This window comes from Colossoma macropomum, unplaced genomic scaffold (genome assembly GCF_904425465.1).
Source record: "Colossoma macropomum unplaced genomic scaffold, Colossoma_macropomum, whole genome shotgun sequence".
Lineage (NCBI taxonomy): Eukaryota > Metazoa > Chordata > Actinopteri > Characiformes > Serrasalmidae > Colossoma > Colossoma macropomum.
In genome coordinates this window covers 37,441,714-37,466,877 of record NW_023494790.1, presented here as the reverse complement: position 1 = coordinate 37,466,877, position 25,164 = coordinate 37,441,714, and the positions used below count along the sequence as shown (strand labels likewise).

Below are 25,164 nucleotides of genomic sequence, written 5' to 3'. Positions count from 1 at the left end.
TGACTCTGTTTACATCTCAAACACCGAATTATTTAGAAATTTTGAGAATAGGAGGTGGAGTGGAGTTCCCCTTTAAGCCCAGAGCCATTTTATTTTATTTTTTTACAGCAGATATTCAAATTGAAATTTAAATGTGACATGTCGAAATTAAACTTTTACTTATATGAATTATATTGAAGAAGTCATAACTTGTCCCCTATACATTTTAATGGAAGTTACGCTTTTTAGTAGTATGAATTAAATTTGAATGGTGATTCAGCTTTCACATTGTTGAAATTCTGATCATTACATGTTTTAAATTCTTAATTTTGTTTACTAGAAAACTGCACACGTGAACACTGAATTCTTACGTTTTTGCCATTGTACTTTTTTACTCTTATTAGTTCTATAAAGATGAATCCTACTAGTGAGAATCATGAATTCCTACTAGTGAGAACTGACATCTTAAATGTCTGCATAAAGTGTAATTCTACTAACCTAAACTTCTTAGATCATATTCAGCTGAAGTTTATAGTCAGTGCACAAATGCATGTGTATGGTATAATAAAGTTATATTGTTATATTTACATGCATATCGTTATATCTTACATAAAGTATCATGTCTACTAACCTGAAGTTAGAATGTGTTTGAATTCATGTTTTTATTTGTAGTACTACTAATATTTTTAAATGGAATATCTGATACCAAGTATTGTGTAGCAAAGCTAAAAAGGCTTACTTTACTAAAAAAAAAACATACGTGTTTACATATAATATATAATCCAATCAGGCATAACATTATGACCACCTCCTTGTTTCTACGCTCATTGTCCATTTTATCAGCTCCACTTACTATATAGGTGCACTTTGTAGTTCTACAGTTACAGACTGTAGTCCATCTGTTTCTCTGCATACTTTGTTAGCCCCCTTTTACCCTGTTCTTCAGTGGTCAGGACCCCCATGGACCCTCACAGAGCAGGTACTATTTGGGTGGTGGATCATTCTCAGCACTGCAGTAACACTGACATGGTGCTGGTGTGTTAGTGTGTGTTGTGCTGGTCTGAGTGGATCAGACACAGCAGTGCTGCTGGAGTTTTTAAACATTGTGTCCACTCACTGTCCACTCTATTAGACACTCCTACCTTGTCAGTCAACCTTGTAGATGTGAAGTCAAAGACAATAGCTCATCTGCTGCTGCACAGTTTGTGTTGGTCATCCTCTAGTCCTTCATCAGCGGTCACAGGGCGCTGCCCATGTGACGCTGTTGTCTGGATATTTTTGGTTGGTGGACTATTCTCAGTCCAGCAGAGACACTGAGGTGTTTCAAAACTCCAGCAGCACTGCTGTGTCTGATCCACTCAGACCAGCACAACACACACTAACACACCAGCACCATGTCAGTGTTACTGCAGTGCTGAGAATGATCCACCACCCAAATAGTACCTGCTCTGTGAGGGTCCATGGGGGTCCTGACCACTGAAGAACAGGGTAAAAGGGGGCTAACAAAGTATGCAGAGAAACAGATGGACTACAGTCTGTAACTGTAGAACTACAAAGTGCACCTATATAGTAAGTGGAGCTGATAAAATGGACAATGAGCGTAGAAACAAGGAGGTGGTCATAATGTTATGCCTGACCGGTGTATATCACACTGTGTATGCACACAATAGACGAAACGTCAGTAAGCTTGCGCGGAGTGCGTGATTGCGTAACTTACGCACTACGTGTCACGCGTCATCACGTCATCGTCTGTTTTGGCGCGTGGCGAAGATTTTTGAAAAGACAGGAAAGACGGTGAGTTTTTTAAAATTGTGATAAAAAGCGAAATACAGCAGCTTCATAGCTATAAAACCTCACTTAAAACTCACAAAAACGGGTATGACTCGATATTCGTGGCGTTGAAACAGAGTTTGAGCCTGTCAGTAGAGTTATTTCAGTGTTCGTACGAAGCTGAAGTCAGCAACTCGTTCGAATTTTCCCGTTCCACCTTAAATGGTGCTGCAGTTACATTCTGGCGCCTCAGGTTGAGGCGCCAGAATGTAACTGCTGCGCCATTTAAGGTGGAACGGGAAAATTCGAACGAGTTGCTGACTTTAGCCCCGCAGATTCTGTCAGATGTGTGAACGTTACGATATTTAGTATTAGTACTGACGGTGAGAGCTGTTTAAAAACACGGGGGTTGTGAATTAAATGGCTTATTTTATTACACGGCGTCTTAAAAACCGTTTTACTGTTTAACGAGGCAAAACCAGCCCGGAGTTTGGAGCCTTCTTGTCAGGTTAGCTTGGTAGGTTAGCTAACGTCAGCTCAGTTTTGCCTGCTTACTGTTAGGTCAGCCTGAGTGGAACAGGAGAAGGTTTAAAAGTAGTAGTAGTAGTTGAATAGACCCAAATCCTGCTTCACTGGTTCTGCTCTGACACATTAAAGGACCCATATCCTATATATTTCTTTTACATTCTTCCACTTTTGGCTCACTTCTGTACCAAAAACGCTCTTAATTCATTGTTAGTAGCTACAATTTCCAATCTCGTTTATGTTCTAATGAGACAGGCTGTTTTGGTTGCTGTGCCTTTAAGACTTATACATGTAAATGAGCTCTGTTCTGATTGGCTGACCTGTATTGTGCCTCATTCGAAAAGCAGTCTGTGCTGGAAAACTCCTTATAACTTCAGTGTGACTGGGCGGATGTATGTACCATAGCTGGATATATGTACAGTGCCCTTCACAAATATTGGCACCTCTGGTAATCATAAGCAAAATAAGCTGTGAAAAATAATCTTAATTACTTATTTTTTTGATCTTTCATTCAAAATGTTTGCAAAAATGTAACCTTTATTTAACGTATACTGGTTGTAAGACTTGTCATGAAATGAATATTTTTTTTTAATGCATGTCTTCCGGCAACTATTGGCACCCTTAGAAATTCTTAAGAGTGAGATCTAACTGAAGTATATTGCCAGTCATATTTTATATTTTATGTTCACCTGAGCGTTTAGGGCACTTAAATAGTCAGCCATGACTTTCTATTTCACTGGGGAATAGAAAAGTGATGAAACACAGGCCAGATCCCCTCAGTCATCCACCACTATGAGAAAAACTAAAGAATACAGCAGTGATGTGCGACGATATGTTGTTGCACAAATCAGGAAACGGCTACAATAAAATAGTAAACCGTTGAAAACACCAATTTCCTCTATCAGGGCAGTAATTAAGAAGTTTAAGAATCTTCTGGGAGGACGGAATACATGGTATCACAGACTCCATCAAGTACCAGCAGATATTAAATCAAAACCTGACTACATCAGCCAGGAAGCTTAAACTGGGCCATAGTTTGGATCTTCCAGCAGGACAGTGATCCAAAACACGCCTCAAAATTGGTTCACTGATCGCAGAATTAAGGTTCTGCCACGGCCACACCAGCCCCCTGACCTAAACCCCATAGAAAACCTGTGGGATGAGCTGAAGAGGAGAGATGTTGGATCTCAAAATCTGAAGGATCTGGAGAGGTTCTGTATGGAGGAATGGTCTCAGATCTCTTGCCATGTGCTCCAGCCTCATTGAGAATTATAGGAGAAGACTAAGAACTATTGTCTCTGCAACGTGAGGCTGCACAACGGATTAAATAAAGGGGTGCCAACAATTGTGGCAAATAAAGGTTAAGATTATTGTTAATATTTTGAATGAGAGTTTAAAAGGATAAGCAGTAAAGGATATTTTTAATTTTTTTTTTTACATTTTTGTTTTGCTCATGATTACCAGGGGTGCCAGTATTTGTGGAGGGCTGTGTTCGCAGCATAGTTTCCATAAATGGACCGAATGGGAAGCGAGTGGTATTTTTTAAAAACCTTTAACAATATTTAAATATATCAAACTGTTTTGTTTTTATAAAAGTCAGGCAAATTAAGTTTTCCATGAAATGGTACCTTTAATATCACGGTTCATGTTTTGCTTTGCCATAGTGAAGTTAATGACCTTCTCAAACAGAATAAAAACTGAACATAGACAGCTCCTTTTAGAGGTGTGGATCCTTTGGAAGGCTGCAGTGATCAGCTAAATGTGTCGGTTCAACATCATAAATGGACTGTGGTATTAATTTTTAAAATTTGACAGTGATGTATTTCAGGTCTTATATGGGATTCGAGTGAGGAGCACCGAGCCCGTCTGTCCAGAGAGTCGAAATGGTCAGCACTCCGCTGCCAGTGCCCGCGCACTTTTCCCATGCCCAGCAGTCATTCTCTCTGAAAAAGCGCCGTCTTCCCTTCTCCTCTTCTGCCTCGTCGGGCTCTCTGTCTCCTCAGCGGCAGCTCTCGCGCTCCCTGCCCCCGCGGCCCCCGTCTAAAGGCTGCCCCCCTCTGAGCCGCGTGTTTCCCCAGCGCCGGTCTCCCTGGACCCCGCTGTCTTGTGCGCTGATTGAACACCCACCGCCACGCTCCCTGTACGACCCCGGCCGGCCGCAGTCCTTCTTCAGCCAGTGCTTCATCAACCTGGGCCTGATCGGCAGAGGCTCCTTTGGGGAGGTGTACAAGGTGAGCTTCCTCTGACAGTGTTTTCACATATAGTCCGTTTTAAAAGAACGGAACTGAGTTCTGTTAAAGTGAACCTGAAAGGGGAACCAACTGCAAATGACCTCAGTTCTTTTGTGTTCATAATGAGAACTTAGTTTTCTTTCTGGTCCTTTGAGATCTCAGACCACTTCTTGTTCAGACCACAACTTCAGTAGAACTCAGACCCCTTTCAAGCCACTCATGGTGTGCGCAGCGCTCGTAAAGTGGGCAGCGTTTTCTGATAAAACTAACCTTTCAGGAAGCGAGAGGAATCACCAGACATGCCCGCTGCTCTCCTGTTGGCCGCTCTGAGACGGTTGGCTGAAGTGCATCACACAAAATTGGAAAATGACCCTGCGGGTCCGCTGCGGTGGGCTCCACCCAGCGAAAATCCGCATCAGCGATGAATTTTCATTCATTCAGAGTTCATTGTGAAAGCAGCTTAAAATTGCGTGCGCACCCAGCATGAGCCTTTAACACGGTAAAATTACGCAGGCTCTCGCATCTTATCGCTTTAATATGTCCGCTCTGCTGTCTTGTCGCAGATTGCAGACAGGCTTTATCATGAGTAGAACCTTATAAATGACCCTCGGTTTACCTGCCGAATTGTTAACTGTGGCTGGGCATGGCAAAAGCAGACCGGGGCTGTTTTGTTTTCACAATGCACAAATCAATCGAACCACAAAACGAGCTACAAACAAACCGAACTGAAACCACCGCGAAAGGTGGTCTCAGTTTGGTTTGTTTCTCGGGCTGTTTAGAAGGTCTGAGTTCATTTGGTGTGTTCACATATGCAAAAGAAACCATGACTCAGCGGTCTCAGTCCACTTGTGAAAATGCCCTGAGATAACTAAGACAGATATGTGGACAAAAATCACAGTAGTTCGATTCAGTTTGTTCAGAATTATTCAGAATAATTTTTAAAAATACACTGAATACACAATAGTGACGGGAGGAAGTAGTTTATCCCGTGCCAGTTGGTCATAAACATTTCAGACGTCCTGTTGTAATCTGGCATTAGCCCATGGAAAACTAATCCCGACCGGATACGGCTTAAGGCTGATATATGTAACATAACCATGAGAGGGTGGGTCTAAACTGCTCTAGGCTAAATGGATGGATATGTATGTAAATGCACTTGTTTTTGTGGCATCAAGAAAACAGTGGCTTCAAACAGGTTTTTTGCAGCTTATTTTCCATATACATAAACTAAAAAATACATTAAAAGTACATTTATATCTTAAACCTTTATGCCTACATAGTGCACTAAAATCCTTTAAAAAAGTGTGGCAGTTTTCTATTATAAGGCCCCTTTAAGTACACTTAAGTATCAGCAATACAATTTCATGTTGACTTTTTTTGGACATTTCTATGATTGTTTTATAAACAATGTCATTGACTAATTGTTGCAGTCATGCACGGAACTGATAGGTAGCCTAGAATCACTGGTTACCCATTGTATTACTATAAAAAAGTAACAGTACTTTTGTATTATGTTGTACATAAAAAAAAATTCTTCAACATAGTTAGACTGAAAGTATGTGCATTTCATATGACCCTCTACTTACTCATGCACTACAGCTGTTACAGCTGTAATTCACTACATCCACTCTAAGCTGTTTTCTCACTGTCAGGTGAAGAGTCTGCTGGATGGCCGGCAGTACGCCGTGAAGCGTGCGGTACAGCGTTTCCGCGGTCAGGCTGAGCGGTCCCGAAGCATCAAAGAGGCTCGTAATCATGAGCGTCTCCATCCGCACCCACACATCCTGGGCTTCAGTTCCGCCTGGGAGGAAGGAGGACATCTGTATATTCAGACTGAACTCTGCTGCACCAGCCTGCTGCTCCACGCTGAGGACCAGCCTTCAAACCCAGGTGGGCTGCAGTAGTGGTGATGGTGATATGCAAATCATGTAAAGCACATTTTTAAAGGAAAATACTACAAAGACAACATATCAAATGTTGAAACTGAGAAATTTTATTGTTTTTTAAAAAATGTCCATTTTGAATTTGATGCCAACAACACGTTCCAAAAAAGTTGGGACGGGGGCCTGTTTACCACTGTGTTTCATCACCTCTTCTTTAACAGCACTCTGTAAGTGTTTGGGAACTGAGGAGACACTGCTGTAGTTTTGAAAGTGAAATGTTTTCCCGTTCATGTTTGATACAGGATTTCAGCTGCTCAACAGTTCACTCCTTTGTTATATTTTTCATTTCATAATGCACCAGATGTTTTCGGGGGTGACAGATCTGGACTGCAGGCAGGTCAGTTTAGTGCCCAGACTCTTTTAATACGGACCCATGCTGTTGTAATACACGCAGAATGTAGTTTGACACTGTCTTGCTGAAATAATCAAGGCCGTCCCTGAAAAAGATGTCGTCTGGATGGCAGCATATGTTGCCAAAACATGTATATAACATTCAGCATTAATGGTGCCTTCACAGATGTGCCAGTCACCCAATGCACCCCTATACTATCATGAATACTGCCTTTTGAACTGTGCACTGATAGCAAGCTGAGTGGTCTTTATGCTGGAGGACACAGTGTTCATGATTTCCAGAAAGAATTTCAAATGTTGATTCGTCGGACCACAGGACACTTTTCCACTTCCCCTCAGTCCATTTTAAGTGAGCTCAGGCCCAGAGAAGGTGGGAGCGTTTCTGGATCCTGTTTATATTTGGTTTCTTCTTTGCGTTTTAGAGTTTTAACTTGCTTTTGTGGCTGCAGTGATGAACTGTTTTCACAAACAGTGTTTTTCAGAAGTGTTTCTGAGTGATTTCCACTACAGAATCGTGTCTGTTTTTAATGCAGTGCTGCCTGAGGGCCCAAAGATCCCGGCCAGCAAATACTGGTTTTTGGCCTTGACCCTTGCATACAGAGATTTCTCTGAATCTTCTGATGTTGTTATGTACCGTAGATGATGAAAAGCAAAAGTTCTTTGCTATTTTACGTTGAGATACGTTATTCTTGAATTGTTGCACTATTTGCCCACACAGTCTTTCACTGAGTGTTGAACCCCTCCTCATCTTTACTTCTGAAAGACTCCGCCTCTCCGAGATGCTTTTTTTTTTTATACTCAATCATGTTACCGACCTGTTGTCAATCAACCACCAGATGTTGTTTTAGCATTTCACAGCTTTACCAGCTTTTTGTTGCCCCCAGTCCCAACTTTTTCGGAATGTGTTGTTGGCATCAAATTCAAAATGGGCAAATATTTTTCAAAAAACAATAAAATTTCTCAGTTTCAACATTTGCTATGTTGTCTTTGTACTATTTTCAATGAAAAATAAGGTTTAAATGATTTACACATCATTGCATTTTGTTTTTATTTACATTTTGTACAGCGTCCCAACTTTTTTGGAAATAGGTTTGTACAAATATGAACTTTTCACCTGGGAAAACGTATTTAAGGTTCACAACTGGACCTTAAAACCACTGTTGTACCTTTGAGGGAACATTTACATTGTTTGTACCTTGATGAACGAAAAATGTACCTGAACAGAACCTTTATTTCTAACAGTGTACGGTATTTTTCTTGCCAAATAACTACCTATTGCAAACGACATACAATGTATGAAGTATGAAATGATTAATAAGAATTAAGGTATTTTCCCTGTATTTTTTTTCCCCTTTCTAAGCTTTGATATGTTTATTTGGCAGTGTTTGTTAATATTCCACTTGACTCCTGCATTATTCTTGTTCCAGGTGAGGCGTGTGCGTGGGATTACCTTTGTGATTTGCTCCTGGCTCTTGATCACTTGCACTCTCAGGGCTTCGCTCATCTGGACCTCAAACCCGCCAACGTTTTCCTCACGCGCTCCGGACGCCTCAAACTGGGCGACTTTGGCCTCCTGCTGGAGCTGCCCAGGGAAAGCGAGGATGGGAAGGTGGAGGGCACGGAGAAAGAGAAGCGAGAGAAAGATGATGCGCAGGAGGGAGACCCCCGATACATGGCTCCTGAACTGCTGAGGGGAGAATATGGACCTGCTGCAGATGTCTTCAGGTTAGTGAAGCTGCTGTCACTCCCTTTATCAAATACTACTGATGAACCAGCATGAAAAAAAACAAAACCTAAAAAAAAGTGTTTCATTTTCAGCTTTGTTCCATTTTGTAAATTATGTTTAATTAATCTATTTTTGACTGATGTGTGGGAGCACAGGTAGCAGCTTTTAACTATAAAACCTAACAGTACTGCTTATTACTAGTGAAATTATTTATAAAGTATTCTGTATGGATGATCTTAGTATGTCTATTTCATTAAAGAAATATTAGCAATAAATTAACAAACTTTCTACATTTTTTTTTTTCTATTGTAAACAAAAAAATCATGTCAGTTTCGGCCATTTTCATCTGGACTTTTTCGGTGGGCAAAATTACAGCCCCACTCCAAACTTATTAGTGCTCTGGTTTGTCTTCTCTGTTGTCTTTTCTCACCTGCAGCCTGGGCGTGTCCATCCTGGAGTTGTCCTGTAATATTGAGGTGCCTAAAGGAGGAGAAGGCTGGCAGCAGCTCAGGAAGGGTTGCTTGCCGTCAGGATTCACTAATGGTAATTAAAAGAAGTTAATTTCTTTTGAAAAGGTTTCCTTTACGTTTATCATCACATAGTATGAGTTGCAAGGGCAATTTGTATACCATGTAGAGCTCTGTTGGTCTTGCAGATTGAACAGTCGGAAAGCAGCATTTCAGTCACATCCTGACAGCAATATCGTCTGCCAAAGCACCAAGACTTTTGGATCTGTTTCTCACCCACAGATTAAGCCTAATATTGGACAAAATTTAGTGTTAATGGTTAATCATCATTGAAATGTGTTTATAGTCCAAGACTATGTGGGCCTGTCACGATTGCCTGATTGCATTTATTTAAGCTAATTGCAATCCAAAAACTTGTGAAGGCGGAGCTCAAAGTAGGGAGCAGTGCTGCTCTTGTCAACAATCTTACAGACAGCAAGACTACGTAACATGACTTAGCACGGCTGAAAACTCCTATTAAGCATTTAGCTGTGCGTTGCATGTACAGGGAACACATTACATGTTATAAGAAAACGTTTCCTCTTGCAAGAGAAAAATAGTTTGGTTAACTAATAATAGTGTTTTGCTAGGAGTGGGTTTTAGAGGGGGTCTTAGGCTGAGCCCACACTACACAATTTTCTGCCCGACTTTAAGCCCGATTTGCCCCTTGTGACAAATTTTCACAATCTGAAACGATTTTCCAGGTCGGAAGCGATTGACGGCGCGAATGATCTGTTAGTGTGAGAGGAGAAACGAGTGAATCTTTAGCCCTCCGATCAAACTCTGAAGTGATCAGAGACCCTCTGATATTATCACACAAGTCCTGCAGACGGTCAGAGATAAACTCAGTGAGTGATTCAAACAGCCAGTCAGAGAGCTAGAAGAGCAGAGAAACAGACGAAGAGATGCGCCTGAACAGCGGAGACAGAGGAGCTGCGTGTAAAACACAGGCAGATCAGAGCCGATATCATGTTTATAATGTTGATCCAGACGTCAAAACACTCTCTTCACAGTTTCGGCTCAGCTGCCAGTTTGTAGTGAAATATTTCTCCAGCTCTCACTGTAATATCAGATTTTAATCCCCAGTTTACGCTTTCGCTGCTCATAAAAGCACAAACAGGTCCAGTAGGTTCAGCTCTGTTTGTATTGTGTGATCTGAGGAGATCTGTGAGTTTGAGTTCTTATTCGTAGCTCAAACTCGTTATGTGTGTTATTGTCTCTCTTTGCCTCATCGTCTAGTCTGAGCGCCTCACGACAACAAGACAAACTGACGTTAAGTGAAGTTGTGATGCTCTTTCTTTTATTTAATACAGGCTTATTTAGCAAATGTGTGTATATATAAACATAAATTACTCCTACAAGAACAAATGTAGCTGTATTAGAGTTATATTCAAATAGGTTTGTTGTTGCCATGTTGGGTATAAAAGAATGCCTTTTCGTAGAGAGTGCAAGCCTTAGACCAGAGGTCTTTAATTAAAATTAAATAAGGTCCAGTCAAAAGGAAAATTTCCTCAAGCAAAGGTCCGGAACATCATAACGTCTAACTTGCATTATGATTCAGTGCCATATACTGTTTACTGAAGTAGTAGTTATATCAACATCTTATGCAGTCAACAACTGAATGTCGAATCAAATAAGGTACAAATATTTCAACAATATTTATTGTCAGTTTTCTCAAAATTTTTTTAGAGAACGTCATGTAAAATAATCTGGCTCACTTTGTTCTCCGACTGCTGTGTCTCGCCTTGACCCTACCCTGTGTGCATCACTCGCTCGAGTCTCAGTGTTCAACGTAATGCACAGATCTGATTGGATGAGCAGCGTCACGCGATTGGTCTGCGAGTCTCCCGGGCCGCTTAAGATACGATAAAGGCTAAAAAAGTCACGCCGATTTAAACAGGACCACCTGGTCGAAATTAAATTATTCGCCTTAGTTTATTGGTTATAGGTCCAGGTCCGCATAGGACAGCGTCTGACTCGGACCGCGGTCCCCCTATTAGTGACCTCTGCCTTAAACCAAAATCGTATTCTTGTTACAAAATCATGTCTGACTCTGCAAGACTGCTTAACACGTTGCACCTTCTGTCATGTGACGGCTGCCGTAAGATGTGAGTTTTCAAATGTTTTTAGCCCTATGATTTCTAATTTATTATTTTATATAGAAACTTCCCAGGTTTAGTTGAACGCCAGTCAAGCGTTCCTTGTTTGAATGCCTGTGTGTGTGTGTGTGTTTCAGGCCTGTCTCCAGACCTGCAGGACGTTCTGAGGCTGATGCTGGCTCCAGAGCCCAGAGACAGAGCTACAGTTCAGCAGCTTCTGGCTCTGCCCTCAGTGCGCAAACACAGGTGGAGAAGGCAGCTTTCACTGCGGCTCCGTGAGAGCTGGCTGTCCATACTGACTCTCACACAGGTAAATACTGACTGGCCGTCTGTGTGACGATGAGATATTCTACTGTTTGTGAGCGTCTGTGGTTCCATCAGCAGGTGCTGTTCCATCGAGGTTCCAGAAACTTTTGAGTAACTAAAGAATTACAGAACCATCCTGAACCAGTTTCTGTTTTATGCCCACTCTGCTCTGCAGAGACGTGACCAGATGAACAGCAGCAGTGATGCAACATTTTGATGGTCAGATTAGAAATACAAGCATGGAGGAAGTTGAGGCTGAAGTTGTTTTCCTGTTTGTTGTTTCATGTGAACTTACACAGCGTTTTTCAGTTGTTTCTCAGAGCGTTTTTTTACACTTTGGCCGTTTCAGCGTCTGAAGAGGACTTAGACCGCTGAGTCATGGTTTCTTTTGCATATGTGAACACAGCAAACGTGCTCTGACCTGTCTAAACGGCCCGAGAAAATTTGCATGATTCACTTTGGCTAGTCGTTACAGCGTGGCCAATAGGAGAGCAGCAGGCGTGTCTGGTAGTTACTCTCGACACCTGAAAGGTCAGATTTATCAGAGAACGCTGCCCACTTTGCGAGCAAACATCGTGAGTGGTGTGGTCTGAGCAAGAAGTGGTCTGAGATCTCAAAGGACCAGAAAGAAAACAGTCCTCTTACACTTTCACTGTGAACACAAAAAGAACTGAGGTCATTTGCAGTTGGTTTCCTTTCAGGCTGACTTTAACAGTGTTTTCACATATAGTTCATTTTAAAAGAACTGAACTAAGTTCTGTTAAAGTGAACCTGGAAGGGAACCAACTGCAAATGACCTCAGTTCGTTTTGTGTTCACAATATAAGTGAATTATAAAGAGGACTGTTTTCTTCCTGGTCCTTTGAGATTTCAGACCACAACTCCCTCAGATCTCAGACCCCTTTCACAGCACTCACGGTGGGCGCAGTGCTCGCAAAGTGGGCAGCGCTCTCTGATAAATCTAACCTTTCAGGTGCCGAGAGGAACCCCCAGACACGCCTGCTGCTCTACTATTGGCCGATCTGCAACGGTTGGCCGAAGTGCATCGTGCAAAATTGGGAAAATGACCCTGGGGGTCCGCTGCGGTGGGTTCCGTTTTCAGCTGTGCTCCTTACTGAGCTCCACCCAGTGAATCTCCGCGTGAGCTGTGAATTCATTCATTGAGTGTTCAGTGTGAAAGCAGCTTAAAATTGCGTTGTGTGCCCAGTTTGAGCATTTAACACGGTAAAATCACACAGGCTCTCGTTTCTTATCGCTTAAATGTGTCAGCGCTGCTGTCTGTCTCAGATCACGGACAGACTCTATCCTGAGTAGAACCTTATAAATGATCCTTGGTCTGTTTTACCTGTGGACTGTGGCTGTGTGTGCACTGAGCATCGAGGTCTTCACCATAAAGCGAAGGTAAAGCGGACTGGGGCTGTTTTGTTTTAACAATGTACAAATCAATCGAACCACAAAAGGAACTACTTTTTGGGGCCATTTAGAGGGTCTGAGTTCATTTGTCATGTTTACATATGCAAAAGAAACCATGACTCAGCGCCCTCAGAAACTGAAACGGCCCAAGTGTGAAAAAGCCCTTACACTTACACTGTGAACACAAAAAGAACTGAGGTCATTTGCAGTTGGTTCCCTTTCAGGTTCACTTTAACAGAACTCAGTTCGGTTCTTTTAAAACAAACTACATGTGAAAACACTGTCAGTGCTGTTTTGATTATTATTTTGAGCTGCTGATTCAGACTCTTTTTTGAATGTGTTCCTCAGCATAGTTGCTGAGCAACACTTTTCTGTTTTAAACACTGCTTGTTCTTTCTCGCTCGCTCTGCTGGTATCCACAACAACTTTCTTGCGCAGGTTTGTAAAATGGCAGATAAGAGAGCTCTGTAAAAGTTTGCGTTTGGCCAGTGACGTTGGTACAGCAAACTATATCCCAGTAGTTTCTGTTACCTACTCTGGATTAGGAACTAAAACGGTTCCTGGAACTAAAATCAGCTGTGGTTCCTCTGTTGGAAGTTGTTAATACATCCTGCAAATTCTGTTACTTTTATGCAAAGTATTTCTGGACTATTGAGCAAAAACACACCCCTGAAACTAACCTGCCAGTTGCAGAGATCCTTGTGCAGAGACACTGTTGCTTTCTTAAGCTCCTTCATGCTCTGTCCAGTTCCCAGAGAGAGAACGAGACACTTAGTTCGTTACATTTCGAGAAATAACTTGGTTTTATTTGGTTAATACAGGCTTATTTAGTAAATGTGTATATATGAACATAAACTACTGCTGCTAGAATGAACGTAGCTGTATAAGAGTTATATTCAAATCAGTCATAGGTTTGTTGTTGCCATATTGGGTATTAAAGAATGCCATTTCCAAGAGAGTGCAAGTTGATGCAGAGGACAGTGCACTTACTGGGAGCGAGTCGAAACATGCTTAATATTCTCTTTTTCTCTCTGCTTCCTCAGTTCATCCTCTCTGCAGGCTGGAGTTTCTTGTCCTCCCTCAATCTGCCCTTTATTCCCCGCTGTCCTTCGCCGACACCCTGCACACCCCCCAGAGAGAGCTGGGAGAGGGAGGGTGATGTTAGCGGTCTGCAGCACAGTGCACTGCTCTCAGAGCCGGACACGCCTACAGACGACCCTGTGTTTCTGGCGGGCACGCTCGGCCTACAGCACTCTCCTACGTTCACACACAGGTACAACATGCACACTATGGATTATTTTGTGGGCTTATTTAAGATAATGTGATGTCTCAGAACCCTGATGCCTCATTTATAACTTTAGCATAATGTGTTGTGCTAAAAATAGTAAAAATAAATAAATGAAAATCAAATGTGTACATTTTTCCTCGTGTCCCAAATGTGGTCGATCTCGTTTGGTGTTGGTGAATAATGAGGAGACAGAGCTGACCGTGTGTCTGTTTAATAGGAGGAATAACGTTCACGCGCTCGGCGAAACTGAAACTGTGGAGCAGCGACGCTCTGATAAACAGCACGAAGCTCTGAAACAGTATTCTTAACTCTCAGTTTATCGCGCTTTAGTTTTGTTTGACCTTTTTTGTACATCAATAACGGTAGCTAACTTCAGCTGCCTGGCTAACTAAATTGATTACTTTGATTACGAGTGTGTCCCAATTCAGGGGCTGGATCCTTTGAAGGACGCGGTCTACGAAGGCAAGTCCTCTGAAGGCTGCTTGGACCCGCAAAGGCTGAACCGAAATGAGACGGTCTGCTCTACGGCGGATTTTCTGTTTGCGTCACAGCACCGCTTCTGTCAAGTTCTTTTTAGGTTCTTTAAAGATGGAGCCAGAAACTTTGATTTTTTCATTTGTTTCATATATTAGAGCTGGAGATGCTTTACCGCCGGTTACTGCTGAGATTAATATATTATTTTAGTTCATTTTATTTTTTTTTTTATCATTTGTATCGTTAGCCATTCACCTCAGTTTAAACCCAATACTTATATTTACATGTGAACTCTTTAGCCGCTGTTCGCTTCGCTTCTCGGTTGATGCCGCCATGTTCTCGAATCCTTGCTGGCACGCGTTGAACCTCGGGATATGTTGGCTGGCGAAGGATCCACCCTTTGGCTTGGAAAAGAAGGACACATTTCTCAGCCGTATATGAAGGAGACTTTGAGATGGCACAACTTAGTTGTGCCGCTGTGACGCAATCGGCCTTCAAATGCAGCCTCCGAAGGACGCAGCCCCTCAACTGGGACACACTGTACTAATTGCGTTTCAACTGTGGGCGTATTGTCGGTTGCTAGGTAACAGACATGACATTTATGGTCGACTTCGATTGAGTAAGTTAAGATTTCTTAATTTGAGATTAGATAAAGTGCAGTCAGATAAGATTCCTATATGAAGACCAGTTTTGCTTCTGTAATATGAATTTGTGGAAAATCTTATCTTGACCTGCCAGATCTGAAGTCAAGACAAACAGGAAGTTTCTGTAGTCCGGCTCCAGGTGTCTGAAGGGAAAAGGTGGCAAAATTTTTCGGCAAACTGTCCCAGTTCAGTTTAGCCGCTCTTGGCTACTACTGCTTGTATTGTTACATAATGCTGTTCTCATCTGATGTAAATCATTCTTTGCTTGTCTTTCTGTATCGTCCTTTCAGAATCCAGGCCAGGTTATCTGTTGGAAGCACTTCGACCCCACTGCCCAACTCGAGCGCACTCGCTCGCGCCAGCCTCTCACACACTCCCACCCGCAGCCTCACACACACTCCCTCCAGCATCCGCTCCAACGTCTCCAGACACACACTGCCGGGCTCGCCCAGCCTCAGCCCAATCCGGTTAGGACCTCCAACCCCATCTAATCGCTCTGCGGACCCCCAGCTTCTCTCAGACTCCCCAGCCTCCAGCCGCTCACGCCGCAGCTGGGCCGAAAACGAGCAGAGAAGCGGCTTTGAGCCCAAAAACCTGCTCAGCCTCTTCGATGAGACCACGTTAGAGAGCGAACCCTGAGCGAGAGACTCGTCGTGTGCTCATTACTTTATAGTGGGAGTGTTTGAGACCTCGGATCGCTGCATTAGAGAGAAATGGGAGCAAAAAAAGAAAAGTGTTGGTTTTAGTTACTTCATACTGAGAAATTTGTGTTGTAAAGAGTCTTTTTGGTTTAGTGGCCTTTGGTTCCTTGTTGTGGGCTTTTAGAGTTTTGTTCATATTCTGTACAGATGATTTCCTCTGATTTATTTTTTAAGGGTTTTCCAGTTCAGTGTTTCTCTTTTGCAGTGCAGTGTACATTGTAATGAAAGAACATAGTGAGGATTGCTTTTTTGAGTATTACGTAACAATTTGCATGTATTGTTTCTGAATGTGTCATTTCTGTTAGTGGCTACAAGTCAAATGTATGCTTATCTGTTGTATTTACGGCTGAAGTCAGTCAGGACGTCAGTCGTATGGGTGTATTTAGGTTCTGCAGACATCCTGTACATTGCTATTTATATACAAAGCATTTGTGGGTAACAATTTGAACATGCACAAAAACACCTGCCGGTTGCCAAAATGTTGCTTTCTTATGCTCCCCAACTCTCTGCCCAGTAGTTTGTTGGTTCCCAGCAGCTGAACAAGTAGCCTGTTTTGAGACGTAACCTGGTTTTATTTGGTTATACAAACATCTTTGACCAATACGTAGAGATTAATATGAACCAGTGCTACTGGAATAAACACACTGACCCACATCATTCATAGCAGCTATATTAGAGTTATATTCCGATCAGACTTGGCTTCACTGATGCCATGTTGGGTATAAATCCCCATTTCCAAGAGAATGCAATTTCATGAGGAGGGCAGCCTGTTGCCCCAAATTGACCAAGTGTTATATTTAATTAATTTGCTGCCAAAAAGATCAAAGAAGCTTGTAAGAACCCCTATGTTAATATCAAATATTGTGTGTGCATCCTGAAATCAGTATTGATGAGCAGTAAACAGCACAGTTTGGTTGGAAGTATAAGCCATCTGAGTGGAGACAGCAGCAGTCTTAGTGATGTTCCTGCAATAGGAAAACTACATTTCACCTCTGCTTACTTTAAGTAACTCTGCATTTAGAAAATTAAGTACTTGGGCTTTTAACTATGGAAGCCATTTAGTACGTTGTCCACAATGATGACCTAGCAAGTCATAATAATGAATTGCCATTTCATATCTCATAATGTGAAAGAGCCTTCTCATAATTACCAAAAGAGAAGTCATAATTATGAGAAGGTAAGTCATTATTATGAGATAGAATTTCAGTATGAGAGGCCAGGTCATAACTGATGTAGTCTAATTAATCTGAATTCATTTGAATTAAATTAGTCTAAATAATTGAGAAGGTAAGCCATAATTCTGAGAAAGCAAGTCATATTTATGAGATGCTAAGTCATGAGAAATTGTCATTTATGAGATGTGAAGCCATAATTATAAGGAAGTATGTTGTACATTTGAGATACTAAGTCATAATTATAAAAAAAGTCATAATATTGAGAATCACATTAATGAGAGATGAGACCAAGTCATAATTATGAACACGTCAGTCATGATTATGAGAAGGTAAGCCATAATTATGAGGGAGTATGTCATATATATGAGATACTAAGTCATAATTATAAAAAAGTCATAATTTTGAGAAAGTAAATCGTATTAATGAGATACTAAATCGTAATTTTGAGTCATGTTACTGCAATACCAAGTAAAATGTATGAGAAAGTAATAATATATATATATATGAGATACTAAGTCATAATTTTGAGTCATATTAATGAGATACGAATTCATAATTTTGATTGCCATGTTACTGCAATACCAAATAAAATTTATGAGAAAGTAAATCATATTAATAAGATACGAAGTCAGAATTTTGAGTCATACTATGAGATACTAGTCATAATTTTGAGAAAGTAAGTCATATTTATGAAACAGCAAGTCATAATCATGACGGAAAACGTTCTCACGTTATATAAATTATTTAAGTACAAGCACGTCTGAGAAACATGGCATTGTTAATTAGATTTAAAAAAAAAAGCAACTGATGAGCAGCAGGTCTGTTATATGGGTTCATTTGTTTACTCCAGTACGGGGGATTTTGATGTCTGGCAACCCAGCGTTCAGCTCCGTGCACCAGCTTTGTTGACGTTCGCCTGAAGGGTTAGCATGCTGCCTATGTTAGCCTGTAGAACTGGGCTGGAAGTCGACCTGTTAGACAGCAGAACCACAACACAACGGAAGAAATAAAGCCGCAGATGTGCGCAGTGGAGCTTCTTCAGGAGGAAACAGCTGAAGTTGTTCTCAGCGGTGTGTAGCTCAGCGGTCAACCATGGATTCGGCCCAGCAGCGTTAGCTCGGACTCGTTAGCTGACCGTCTGTTTCAGCTCCGCGCTTCAGAAAATACAGTGAAACGAGACGCAGGACACAATAAGAACAGGTAAGAGGGCAGAAAGCGGGTCATTAGCTTTATTTAATATGCTTAAATTGAACGCTTTTGTCTGGGAAACCTCGGTTAGGCTTAAATACGCTCTCAGCTAGTGCGCATTAAAGAGTATTACACTGTTATTACGGTAGTAAACCTACAGCGAAACAACCTCCTTGTATTTACACTCAGTGTCCCATTTCATCAGCTCCACTGACCATACAGATTCACTCTGTAGTTCAACAGTTACAGACTGTAGTCCATCTGTTTCTCTGCGTACTTTGTTACCCTGTTCTTCAATGGTCAGGACCCCCGTGGACCCCCACAGAGCAGGTACTATTTGGGTGGTGGGTCATTCTGAGCGCTGCAGTAACGCTGACGTGGTGGTGGTGTGTTAGTGTGTTATGCACTGGTGCAAGTGGATCAGACACAGCATGTCCACTCACTGTCCACTCTATTAGACACTCCTACCTTGTCAGTCCACCTTGTAGATGTAAAGTCAGAGACGATAGCTCATCTGCTGCTGCACAGTTTGTGTTGGTCATCCTCTAGTCCTTCATCAGTGGTCACAGGACGCTGCCCACAGGACGCTGTTGGCTGGATGTTTTTGGTTCTCAGTCCAGCAGCAACACTGAGGTGTTTAAAAGCTCCAGCAGCACTGTTGTGTCTGATCCACTCAGACCAGCACAACACACACTAACACACCACCACCACGTCAGTGTTACTGCAGTGCTGAGAATGATCCACCACCCAAATAGTACCTGCTCTGTGGGGGTGATTCGTCTCTGATTTCACCAGCGTTGCACCCATATAGAACCAGGACCTGCAACGTTAACCCTGCTAGAAAAACCTGCATAGCTGCTCACCAGCATATGCTGTGGTTTGGATGCTGGTCATCACCAAAACCAGCTTATGGCGTGTTTTGAGTGCTGGTATGCTGGTCAACCAGCATGACCATACTGGGTGATCAGCTAAACCAGTACTAGACTTGCGGTCCAAATTCTGTGCATTCTGGTTCAAATGCATCTACGCAAAATGACAAAAATTCTGAGCTCTGCCAAACCCAGGGCTCGGCACCATGCGGCTCTTTTACTGTCCTGTTGCGGCTCCACAGCAGAATCAGATTTGTAGGTAAAAATAAAATAATCCTCCTTTACAGTAAAATAAAGCTCTGCTGGTCGTTCAACACAGTTTAACAATAAATGGTCTTAAACTCTGGAGTTAATGTAGAACTGCTGATTCACCCTTTAACCCTGAAGATCAGCGCAGACTGCTGGTCACCATAGCAACGCAGAGAATCTCACCTAGCTAGTAGCTAACGAAAGGACAATTTGGAGACGAATGGATTTATTTGTGTTTATAATCACTCCAGCTGGTTTCCTGATAGTCGCGAAGCTGAAGTCGTTCTCGTTCTCCAGCTTCTTGTTATAATTTTCCCGTTCCACCTTTAATGGTGTAGCAGTTACATTCGGGCGCCTCAGGCACCGTTTAAGGTGGTACAGGAAAATTATAACAAGAAGCTGGAGAATGAGAAGCGATTTCGGCCTCGTAAAAATTCAAACATTGAGAGAAATTTTACAAGAAACTAATTTACTTTGTGGAAAAGTTTCCTGCCAGAGATGCGAGAAAAGCAGCTATAGCTGAGCAAAAGCTTAAAGCAGAGCGTAAAGTGAGTCTGTGCTTTCATTTATTTATTAGCACATACTGAGACATATTTACAGCCAAGATGGTAAAACGTTACTTCAATAAAATGGACATAAAATGTTGTGGCTCCCACATCGGATTGATTTTTGTTGAAAGGACAAAATGACTCTTTTTAACGTTTGGGCTGCGACCCCTGACCTATATGTTCTAGTTAGTATGCATATTGATGGCCAAAAGTCTATGTGCTAGCTACCTACAGTGCAAATTACATTGTGGTGTATTGTTAAAGCTGGTCTGTCCTCTCTGTCATTAGCCATGTCGAAAGTGGAGCGGCTGAACGCTCGGGTCGCCAAGCTGCTCTCGGCCGCCGTGCAAGAAGTGTTGGAGGCGGTGAGGGAGACGGTCTCGGAATATCAGGAAAAAACTGCCCGGACACAGAGAGAGAACGAGAGACTGCGGAAGAGGTTACAAGAGCTCCAGGACAAATCCAACAGAAATCGTGGTGAGGCACCTTCCAGCCTGGTTTTCCGGAATCTACTAATACCAATCTAACAGAAATCATATTGACTAGGATGTTTTGAGTACATTTAAAAAAGAGCCACAGTTAAAAATAACCTGATATGCTTTGTGAGTAACTGTTCATGTTTTGTTGTGTTCTGCAGGAGGAGACCATCCTGTTAGCCCAAGCCATGATTTGGTGAAAAGGAATGAAACCGACTCTTTATCGGTCATGCATGAGAGCAGCACTCAGACGAATGGAGAGATAAAACAGACAGTGGATTGTTTTCTCAATGGTGATCATCAGAACCGTGCACATGGACCCAAAGAACCAGACACAAGTCCCATTGACTCTGAGCCTCCTCGCCAAAGCCCACCTACGTTCTCTCACGATTTAGAGCCGAAGGCGCAGCCCTCGACATCAGGATTCAACATCAAAGCGGAAACGGAGCATCGAGTATTGGCGCCTGAGTGCTCCAAATCGTCGGACTACAATTCCCATAATGCCACGTCGGTGAAAAGGACAGACCACCATGTAAGTCAAAATTTCAGCAAAGATGCACACAGTGTTGACGTCTTAACCGTCAACGAGCCCGCTTTGTCTTCTCATGAAATTAAAACGGAAGCGGAATCGGACGGGTACACGGTTTACGCGCCTCAAGGTTTGGTTTTTGACACTGTAGCGTTTAACGCGAGTGGAGAACAGGCGGAACAACCTGGCGCCTCTGGACTCGTCCAGTTTGATCTAAATGGACCTTTGGAGAGGCTGACGGCCGAAGACATGAACGACATTAACGCTGCTTTAGATGCGAGGAACCAGAGACACGACGAACTTCTGAATGGTTTATCCATCAGAAACTTCCATGAAAAACGCTTCTGCTGCCCCTTCTGCAGCCGCAGCTTCAGCCACGCGGGAGACTTTAAGAAGCACAAGAGGGTTCACACAGGAGAAAAACCGTATTTATGCACCGTGTGCGGCAAACGCTTCAGTCAGTCCGGCTACCTGAAGATCCATCAGAGGTACCACACGGGGGAAAGGCCGTACGGCTGCAGCCTCTGCGGAAAACGCTTCAGCCACTCCAGCAACTTCAGGAAGCACCAACAGACTCATGTCGGCCAGAGTGTTTAGAATCGGTGACTCGATTTTGACCTTTTTAAATGTGAAGTACTTTATCGTCCTGGCTTATAACTCTCAGGCTCAAATCGCTCCATACAATAAGACTGAATCACGAATATTTAAAATTTGTGATATGCCAAGTACTGCAGTGTGACATACTGCCATATATTATGATTTATTACTTGACTGCTTATTCTGCCTCCAAAAGGAAACTTTCCTCTGTGTTATCTAATAAAGCTTGAACTTTTTGAGTCTTTTTTTATTGAAGCAAGACAGAATTGCAATATAAAGCAAGAACTGGTAGACGCCTTGGTCAGTGTGGTTTCATGCACATTTGTTTGCTTTCCAGTAAGTATTCAAGTGTGTCCCATTTCTCAGATGTACAACCATGTTTCCAAAAAAAGTTGGGATGCTGTGCAAAATGTAAGTAAAAACAAAATATAATGGTGTGCAAATAAGTTAGATCCTATATTTATTGGAGAATGTTACAAAGACAACATATCAAATGTTGAAACTGAGAAATGTTATTGTTTTTTTGAAAATATATGCCTATTTTGAATTTGATGTCAGCGACATGTTTCAGACAAGTTGAGGCAGGATGTTTACCACTGTGTTTCATCACCTCTTCTTTTAACAACACTCTGTAAGCGTTCGGGAACTGAGGAGACACTGCTGTAGTTTTGAAAGGGAAATGTTTTCCATTCTTGTTTGATATAGGATTTCAGCTGCTCGACAGTTCAGGGTCTCCTTTGTCGTATTTTTCATTTCATAATGCGCCAAATGTTGTAAAAAGGTTGCAGATCTGGACTGCAGGCAGGTCAGTTTAGCACCTGGACTCTTTTAATATGGAGCAATGCTGTTGTAATACATGCAGAATGTGGTTTGAGATTGTCTTGCTGAAATGATCAAGGCCTTCCCTGAAAAAGGCGTCGTCCGGATGGCAGCATATGTTGCTCCAATATAATGATATATACATATGCTGTGTATATCATTCAGCATTAATGGTGCCTTTACAGATGTGCAAGTCACCAATGCCATGTGCACTAATGCCACTATACCATCATGAATACTGGCTTTTGAACTGTGTGCTGATAGCAAGCTGGATGGTTTCTCTCTTCTTTAGCCCAGGGGACGCGGCGCCCATAACTTCCAAAAAGAATTTCAAATGTTGATTTGTCAGACCACAGAACACTTTTCCACTTCGTCTCAGTCCATCTTAAATGAGCTGGGCCCAGAGAAGGCGGCAGCACTTCTGGATCCTGTTCATATGTGGGTCTTTTTTTGCATGGTAGAGTTTTATCTTGTATTTGTGGATGCACTGATGAACTGTGTTCAGAAACAGTGGTTTTCAGAAGTGTTTCTGTGCCCATACAGTGATTTCCACTATGGAGTTTTTGTGTGTTTTTAATGCAGTGCCGTCTGATGGCCCAAAGATCACGGTCATCCAATATTGGTTTTAGGCCTACATACAGAGATTTTTCTGGATTCTCTGAATCTTTTAAAGATATCACGTACTGTAGTTGATGAAATCCCCAAGTTCTTTGCAATTTTGAGAAACGTTATTCTTGAATTGTGCTATTTGATTGTGCAGTCTTTCACAGAGTGGTGAACCCCTCCTCATCTTTACTTCTGAAAGACTCCGCCTCTCTGGGATGATCTTTTTATAACCAAACGTTGTTAATCTGTTGCTAATTAACCTGATTAGTTGTGAGATGTTCTACAACTTTACCAGTCTTTTGTTGCTCCTCTCCTAACCTTTTTGAATGTATTGCTGGCACCAAATTCAAAATCGGCTTCTATTTTTCAAAAACAAAATAAAATTTCTTAGTTTCAATGTTGATATCTTGTCTTTGTACTATTTTCAATTAAATTGTTTAAATTGGTTTAAACGATTTGCACATCACTGCATTCTGTTTTTGTTTACATTTTGCACAGCTCCCCAACTTTTTTGGAAACAGGGTTGTATAAAAGCACAGTGTGTAAGACCAAACTACACCAACACTCTGTCCCAAATATGCATTGAAGCTCTATTGAGCTAAGTATATATCCCAGGGTTCAGTGTGTTGGTGACGATCTAATAGGCTGTTTTGGAAATATAGGATGAACATATAGGATGAACGTTAACATCATAAGAATGTGCACAACTACCTCTTTGATGAAGATATGATGCATATCTGTATGCTTGTGGTCTAAACGAGTGCTTGTGCACTTTTGGTACATTTGGAAATACGTCACATAAGCACTTACAGCTGGACCTGGATTGTTATTTAACATCTCTGGTAATATAAATATAAAAATAAGATTCATCTTATTTTAAAGACAAAGTTCTCATTTTCCCCTGGATCCCCCCTTCCATCAAATATAATGACTTTTGCCCACCTCAAAAATGTCTTCTGATTTTTTCCGATTACATCAGCAGGCAACAAAAATAAAATTAACCAAAAATGTTTCACCTCCCTCATCCCACCACCCCCACTTATCATTGAGAGAAAATGCTCTGCTAGCTCAGAGACCCTCCCTGACACCATGTTTCATTCAGAAATGCGGTACGTAAACGAAATGTGCTGTTGGTTCTGTTTCACATTGACTTTAAGCAGAACCACAGCTGTGGACTTCGGGATGGGACAGTGGCTTCAAAGAAAAAAGACCTCTCAGCATCATCTCGGGGACTGAAGTAATGGATTATAGTGTCCTTTCAGTCTACCACAGGGCTTAATACACATTCAGGTACCAAGGATTAAATAAAAGAATATAGATGGTCTCTGTGCTCCAAAGTAGTGCAGTACTATCTATTTTATGAAATACAAGTTTGTTCACCCCATCAGAGGGGAACCCTCAGGCCCTTCTAGGCCTTCAGAAAAGGCCTGATGATTTCAGAGAACTAAAAAAATACATATCTGTACTTTTTAGTTCAGTTTTACTCTGCTTGTAATTAAACTCCTTACAATACTACTCTTGTTCCATGGTTAAGGAACAAAAGGGTTAAATTCTTAACGCAGAGTGAAAAATTGACCAATCAGGAATTGTTTTTCTCTGTGGTATCTAGGTAGATAAAGCACAGCGAGCTCTCCTATTGGTTAGGACTTCAGAAGCTGAAGAGAAGGCCACATGTGCTAGACTAACTATCACAGAGGAATCAAGCAATCACATTTTGATTTCCAATGGCTGGAACCAATTTCATGAGAAAAAACATCACTCTAGGCCCCATGTGTCAAACACAAGGCCCGCGGGCCAGATCAGGACCGCCACACAATCCTATCCAGCCCGCGAAAGTATTTTAATTTTCTGTTCATATTAGCTTATTTCACAATGTGCTGCACTACAGTCCCCAGCATGGACTGCAATGTGACGCACTCCGACTCTCCTACCCCAACAACAGTCTATGGGACGGTGGTTACACCTCAGTTCTACACAATTCTACACAATTCCACACCAGTTAGATCACCAAAATGCATTTCAGCCGCAGTTCAACCAATATAAACACTTAATATTAGCTCAGCAGCTCAGAAACTGAGCCCAAGAATTAATGACCTTGGAGCAAAGAAAGGATTCCAGGTGTGCAAACAAGGTACGTTTAAAAAACTGAGCTC

The 25,164-nt window shown here is 41.9% G+C and overlaps 2 protein-coding genes across 2 annotated transcripts; both read left to right on the top strand.

Annotated features, from left to right (window-relative positions):
• Nucleotides 1-1,637: 1,637 nt before the first annotated feature.
• Nucleotides 1,638-17,420, top strand: pkmyt1 (protein kinase, membrane associated tyrosine/threonine 1). Its single transcript, XM_036571788.1, has 8 exons — nucleotides 1,638-1,773; nucleotides 4,090-4,505; nucleotides 6,158-6,395; nucleotides 8,227-8,524; nucleotides 8,962-9,068; nucleotides 11,268-11,440; nucleotides 13,892-14,121; nucleotides 15,545-17,420. The coding sequence occupies exons 2-8, from the start codon at nucleotides 4,158-4,160 to the stop codon at nucleotides 15,891-15,893; spliced, it is 1,743 nt and encodes a 580-aa protein (XP_036427681.1). The 5' UTR covers nucleotides 1,638-1,773; nucleotides 4,090-4,157; the 3' UTR covers nucleotides 15,894-17,420.
• Nucleotides 17,421-18,013: 593 nt separating this feature from the next.
• On the top strand, nucleotides 18,014-21,822 carry LOC118809745 (zinc finger and SCAN domain-containing protein 5B-like). Its single transcript, XM_036573293.1, has 3 exons — nucleotides 18,014-18,330; nucleotides 20,273-20,461; nucleotides 20,622-21,822. The coding sequence occupies exons 2-3, from the start codon at nucleotides 20,275-20,277 to the stop codon at nucleotides 21,584-21,586; spliced, it is 1,152 nt and encodes a 383-aa protein (XP_036429186.1). The 5' UTR covers nucleotides 18,014-18,330; nucleotides 20,273-20,274; the 3' UTR covers nucleotides 21,587-21,822.
• Nucleotides 21,823-25,164: the final 3,342 nt, after the last annotated feature.

Bases quoted from the DNA above. Each gene is read 5' to 3' on its own strand.
- pkmyt1 (XM_036571788.1), top strand. From the start codon at position 4,158: ATGGTCAGCACTCCGCTGCCAGTGCCCGCGCACTTTTCCCATGCCCAG. The intron at 6,396-8,226 runs GTGGGCTGCAGT...TTCTTGTTCCAG, and splicing joins GGACCAGCCTTCAAACCCAG to GTGAGGCGTGTGCGTGGGAT. The intron at 8,525-8,961 runs GTTAGTGAAGCT...TCTCACCTGCAG, and splicing joins CCTGCTGCAGATGTCTTCAG to CCTGGGCGTGTCCATCCTGG.
- LOC118809745 (XM_036573293.1), top strand. From the start codon at position 20,275: ATGTCGAAAGTGGAGCGGCTGAACGCTCGGGTCGCCAAGCTGCTCTCG. The intron at 20,462-20,621 runs GTGAGGCACCTT...TGTGTTCTGCAG, and splicing joins CAAATCCAACAGAAATCGTG to GAGGAGACCATCCTGTTAGC.